Source organism: Cornus florida, unplaced genomic scaffold (genome assembly GCF_030987335.1).
Source record: "Cornus florida cultivar Cherokee Brave unplaced genomic scaffold, ASM3098733v1 CherokeeBrave_3.0.0_Hap2_Chr06, whole genome shotgun sequence".
In the NCBI taxonomy this organism is placed as follows: Eukaryota; Viridiplantae; Streptophyta; class Magnoliopsida; order Cornales; family Cornaceae; genus Cornus; species Cornus florida.
In genome coordinates this window covers 13,216,042-13,222,328 of record NW_026775576.1, presented here as the reverse complement: position 1 = coordinate 13,222,328, position 6,287 = coordinate 13,216,042, and the positions used below count along the sequence as shown (strand labels likewise).

The window sequence follows — 6,287 nt, the reverse complement described above, 5'->3', positions numbered from 1 at the left end:
TTTTGCCCTTAGGGGCATGTTCAGTCTTTTTCTTATCATTCGTTTCCGCATCAATTCTCATTGAGTTCCACGATCTCATGGAAGGTCACTTTGACTTCTTAGAGTCTTGTTTTCTATTTTCGCTTCCGCATTCGAATCCGTTAATCTGGTCAATCTTCGGTTCATCATAAGAGGCACTGGCTTGAAAAACCAGGGTCGCCACATCTATGGATGATACTCTGGAGTCGTAACATCCCAACATAATCCTACTTAGTATCCCAAGCAATACGTACTGTATTTGTTATACGTAAAATCCAAACAAATTGGGAAGAGTAATCAGATAAAATGAATAAATAAACAGATCCAAAATCGAGATTTAGATGAAGAAAGCTTAGATCTATGGATGATACTCTTAAGTTTTTGTATAATACTCCAGTGAAATTACATGGGTTGTTGTTGGGAAGCCAGTTTTGGAGTGTGTTTGCTGTAAGTCCTTGGAGATTCTATTAATGGAAGCTGATGAAGCTTTTAGATAGAGAAAGGAAGACGACGTATATATATATATACATATGGAATACAATATTTAAAGCTTATATATATAAAATATAAATATATATAAAATATACAACTTAAAAGATGGGTGGTGAAAAAATAGTTACCCAATATTTTTAATTGATGTGGCACATTCTCAGCCACTTATTCCAAAAAGGAGAAAATGGGGCACTATGAGTCTGGAGGTGATCCTTCACCGCAAATCATTTCGAATTTGTCAAGACTTTCCTTCCTTAATTATAGCAACCCCTTTACAAATTTGGCAGCCATATTTCCAAAATTATAATAATCATACGGGTCACAATTTTATTTCTTCGCATTGTCTCCAAAGTGACCTTCTTTTGGCATCATGTCAAGACCACTTGTTATTTAATTTGTCCACGCCATCACTAAAATGACTGCCAAATTTTGGTGCCAATAATTATACACTTTATATGCATATCATAAGGCAGTAGAGCGCACACAGTGAAGGCAGCAAACAATTAATCCGAGACTTAGAGCGTTTTGATAGGGTGAAGAGAAGACAAGATTGAGGCGGCATATGAAAAAAATAAAAAATAAAAAAAATAAATTAATGACCCCCATTAATGCAATCTAGTTGAGGACCACTCTCTCACATTAAAGAAGAAAAATAATTTCCATGTGATTTAAAGGGTCGTTCTCACTCTATAAGAAACAAAATCTTAGTAACTACTACTAGGCTAGCTGAAATGGCTATATATGGTGATATTTGTCTTGTATCATTGGAATACTGTAATATGAATTACACATGGAAAATCACTAATTTTCTAAGAACATATGAACTTAATTGCCATCGAATTAGTCCAACCAAAGAAAGCTCGAGTTCCATTTAAAATTTATCTTTTATCATTTATCAGTGTAGTAAAAGTGCCAAAACATGTAAAAACATTATATTGGTATATCGATTTTTGGTTACTATTTGTGAAATATTTTAGCACTATGCATCACAAAACATTTTTTACCAAACATAGTTTTTTTCAACGTTTATTACAATAGTACCCGACAAAAATAAAAACACAAAAAACAAAATGCATATCAAACAGCCCCTTAATTGCTATCGAATTATTCCAATCAGAAAAGCTCAAGATCCATTTAATGAGCAATAAAATAATAAAGCTAGTAATATTTATAGCATGATACGTACTTTTTTGAGAAAAATAAAAAATAAAAGAGACTAGAAAAGTATGTTTGATTTAATTCTCGCAGTGAAAATTATTTTGTATGTTCCTCATTTTTCAGTTGTATTAAGAATAAGAACAACAAAAATATATTGTGAGGGGTTGTCACCAGTAATTAAAACTTACAATGATGCAAGCTGAGTAAAATTATGTTTTGAGGATAGAAAATGTTCTTAAAGATGCTCTAAAGTTTTACTTCTCCACTTTCACATCAATTGATTCTGCTAGCCTTTCTTAACTAGTACTTATAGCAGAAGGAAACAATTTACACACGTCATAATATAAAATTCATCTCCAAGTTCTATGAAAATTATGTTCCCTTCTTTAATGCATTCCCTTCCACTAACACTGGGATTTAAATTTATAGTAGTTGCTGCATCAAAGTATGCTTCATCTCCAAGTTCTATTGATTTTTTGGGCTCTTGGGTCCCTAGGCCCTCTTGGGTCCTTCAGCCCTCTTTCTTAGCTTCGGCCCTTGTATAACTTCCGATATACATTCCCTCTTGAACGCTTTCTAATATATTTTTACTTATCAAAAAATTAAAAATTAAAAAATAAAAAGTATGCTTTGTAATCACCATCACCAAAATACCTTCCTGAGAAATTACTTCAACAAACTCATCTTCAAAGAGCCTTTACAGGCAAAAGCCTACTCCAGTCATCCACATTGAATATTAATCATACTGAATTCTGACTGCTTTGTACTCAAAATTTTAAAGCTCTGTAAACCCTAATGTAGTAAAAAGTACAGAAACCGACATCAGGTCCATTCCTTGAGCAGAATATGATATTCAATATCACTTTTCCAAATACTCATTAGAGTGTATGTTGAAGGAAGTTTTACCGGCCAGCAGATAATCAGTGACAACAAAGGCAGAAGAATTTGCACCTTTTTCTTGATGGCATCAGAATAACTTCATTTGTTCATATCCACTCAGCTTCTTGTAGTTGCAGACCTGCCCTCACATCACCTTAACTATCAGAACTTTAAAACATGAACACCGATGGAAACAGATTTTTTCAGTTTGTGAGAGTGTGAGATTGGACCTGTTTGAATCCCAGTGACAAATGAACACCGATAAATGCTAATAACACAAATTTTTTACTAGAAAGGATAATGCAGAAGATACTTGGACAGAAGAACTCTCCATTGCTGTCAAACAAGGTACAATATCTTTTGTCCCAAACAAGGTAAAGGATGATGCAGAAGATACTTGGACAGAAGAACTCTCCATTGCTGTCAAACAAGGTACAATATCCTTTGTCCCAAACAAGGTACAGTATGTTCTTCTTCTAAATACAACATGCAAGTCCTCACAGTAAACACAAGTCATAATTATAAATAAGAAGCTCAAGTGTTCTAAATGAAAGTTTTTCTAGTCCTCAATGTGGTACACTCAAAAGGGTCATGGTCACTACTAAGAAGCTGCTATGTTTAAAATGATGGATCTCTACCAAGCAAATAGAATGAGTTAACATACTTCTTCATCCCTAGCAGTTGCCAATAGGAAGTTAAAAATGCGATCAATTTTCAAATTTGACCAATACTGGGGTAACCTAATCCAATATCAGTACACCAGTTGGAATTATAGTACACAAAACCGGTTTCGCTACTCAGCAAGAAGCTCCAGTTCCACATCCATGGATTATGCTAGCTCTTCTTAACTAGTTCTTGTAGCAGAACGAAACAAATTGCAACTCAAACTGATCTAGCTCCACTATTCATCTCCAAGTTTTAGAACAAACAGAAAATAACTATTCCCGCCATCTTTAAATCATTCCCTTACCAACACAAAGGCATGCTTTCTAATCTCCATCACTAATAGCAGGAAACCATCCCCAAAGGAATTCCTTCAACAAAGTCATCTTCAAAGAGCCTTTACAGTCCAAAGGAACACAATTGTTGAGAAAACAGGAAAGTCATCTTCAAAGAGCCTTTACTCCAGTTTCTGCACTGAAAAATGATCACACCAATTTTGAGTTCTCTGTACATCCTAATGTTGTCAAAAAGAACAAAAACCAACATCAGATCCATTCCTTGAGCAGAATATGAGATTTAATATAACTTTTCTAGGATAGATAACCATCAAATTGAACCCTCCATGTTAAGTGATATATGTAGCAAACAGGATCCATATTTTGATAAACTTATAACAAGTCCAAGACAGTTATCTAAAATTGAGCTTCCACATATGCATTAGAGTGCATGTGGAGTGGCCAGCAGATAATGAGTGACAAGAAAGCTAGAATTGACACCTTTTCTTTAAGATATCTAAGTAACTTCATCATTCATATGCAATATCTTCTTGGAGATGCAGATCCGACTTCATATCACCTTAACTATCAGAACTTTAAAACATAAACGCATATGAAAAAAGGATTTTCCTTTTGTGAGAGTGTGAGATTGAACCTGCTTGAATCCCAATAACAAATGAACATTGATAAATGGTAATAACTCAATTTTTTACCAGAAAGAATAATGTAGAACAAGGTACATTATCTTTTGTCACTAATAAGGTACAATATGTTTTTCTTCTAAATCCATCATGTAAGTCCACACTTTGGTAAACTCAAGTTATAATTACAAACAAGAAGCTTAACTGTTCTTAATGAAAGTCTTTCTACCAAGCAAGTAGAATGGTTCTCTCTAAATGATAGCCAAGTTACTGTGGTTTCTCTTGAAGGAATTGTTCTGAATTATGGTTTCACGATCAACCATTTTAAATGAATTGCTTTGAACCCACATTTAAGTGATGGTTACTACTAAGAAGCTTCTATGTTTAAAATGATGGTTCTCTCTACCAAACAAATAGAATGAGTTGCAAAATATTCTCCCAAAAGACAGTAAGGAAAGGTGTCAAACCAATTAAAGAACTCATGTGAGTGCTTTATGTTTCGCTGTATGTGAGTGCTTCGGCTCCAGCAACAATCTCCAATATTTCACCAGTGATTTTAGCCTGTCGCTCACGATTGTAAGCCATTGAAAGGGTCTTCTTCAACTCCGTTGCATTATCCGTTGCATTACTCATGGCTCCCATCCTCGATGCAAGCTCACTTGCCACCGACTCCTGCAATGCCCTCAAAATCTGACTATTCAAATACAGGGGCATCAATGCATCAACAATTTGAATTGGGTCTTGCTCAAATTGTAAATTAGGCAAGTACTCCCCTGTCTTCGTCCTCACAGTATCTCTTTCCACAGTCAATTTCCCTTCCTTAGTTGTCAACCTAAAGAACTCATCTTCACTTGCATCAACACAATTCCCATTCACATCACAGACCTCTCCCTTGGATGACAAGGGAAGCAACGTCTGAATCACCGGATTGGACTTGACCAATGACACAAACTTAGTGTACAAAAGCTCAACCTTATCAACCTCTTCACTCACATACAACGAAAACACACTGTCTGCTATAGTCTGAGCTTCTTTTGCTGTGGGAAAGCTCTCTCCCTCCACAAATCTATCAACATGAACATTAGGCCTTCTACGAAAATACGAATTACCCTTTTTTCCAACACTGATTACAGTGTAATCCAAGCCAAGATTCCTCAATTCCGCGATCCGGGTCTCGGTCTTTTTGAGAATTGAATTGTTGAAACCGCCGCAGAGACCTCGTTCGCCGGTGATAACAACAAGGGCAACTTTCTGAACAGGCCTGATGCTCAACAGAGGTGCATCTACGTCTTCTAATTGGATCTGTTCATTGATGTGGTACAAGACTTCAACTAGGGTTTCAGAAAAGGGTCGGCCATTGATGACTGCTTCTTGAGCTCGCCGAACCTTCGCGGCCGCGACGAGCTTCATTGCTTCGGTGATTTTCTGGGTGTTTTTCACTGTCTCCATACGGTGTCGTAGTTCGCGAAGACCACAGTGAATTGAAGGAACTGTGGAAGATCTAGACGAACCATTTGCGAAGAGAGGATAGTGAACTGTGCAAAATGGGTGGAGCCGATATTGAAAAGAGAGTGAAGATGTGTCAAGAATAGAAGTTTTCAACGACATCCAAATTGAAAAATTGGAGCAGGACATGGTTTTGATCGGTTTTTTCTAGGGTTTTGTAGAAATGAAGAAAATGTAGTTTAGACAGACGATTTTAAGCTCAACAAATTAAATTGACCGTTGTGTTTTCTTTACGGGGCTTAGGTTGTGAATTCAGCCCCAACCCAATCCAACCGGAGTATTAAAATAACCATCGAGCCAGTCTTTAACTAGAGTTGGGTACGGTTAGGACCCAACCGATTTGCACAAGATGATACAATCATGTACAAATATTAAAACATATGCTAATATTCATTTACTAATTGTCGTCTTTAACATTTATGACTCACAATAATATAAATCATAAATACTAAAGACGACATTTAATTCCGGACAAGAGATTTCAATGGATGACACCAATCCGTTAAATTTTTTTATTCTTTATATTTTGAGGGCTAGTTTGGTATGGTGGAATAAATTAGAATGGAATGGAAATGGATGTGGGAATGGAAATGGATGTGGGAATGATAATTTTCATTCTCTTTTTTGGTTGCAAATATGGAATGGAATGTAAAAA

At 35.9% G+C, this 6,287-nt stretch overlaps 1 protein-coding gene across 2 annotated transcripts; it reads right to left on the bottom strand.

Moving 5' to 3' along the window:
• Positions 1-2,941: 2,941 nt before the first annotated feature.
• On the bottom strand, positions 2,942-5,903 carry LOC132311113 (ATP synthase gamma chain, chloroplastic-like). 2 transcript variants are annotated; one of them, XM_059808847.1, is made up of 2 exons: positions 4,594-5,903; positions 2,942-3,724 (listed from the first exon to the last, which is right to left on the bottom strand). In XM_059808847.1, the coding sequence occupies exon 1, from the start codon at positions 5,759-5,761 to the stop codon at positions 4,619-4,621; it is 1,143 nt and encodes a 380-aa protein (XP_059664830.1). In that variant the 5' UTR covers positions 5,762-5,903; the 3' UTR covers positions 2,942-3,724; positions 4,594-4,618. The 2 variants fall into 2 exon arrangements, with proteins under 2 accessions (XP_059664830.1, XP_059664829.1); XM_059808846.1 differs by having other exon boundaries at positions 2,942-3,684.
• Between the last annotated feature and the right edge of the window lie 384 nt (positions 5,904-6,287).

Coding starts and splice junctions, on each gene's coding strand:
- LOC132311113 (XM_059808847.1), bottom strand. CDS start 5,761: ATGTCCTGCTCCAATTTTTCAATTTGGATGTCGTTGAAAACTTCTATT.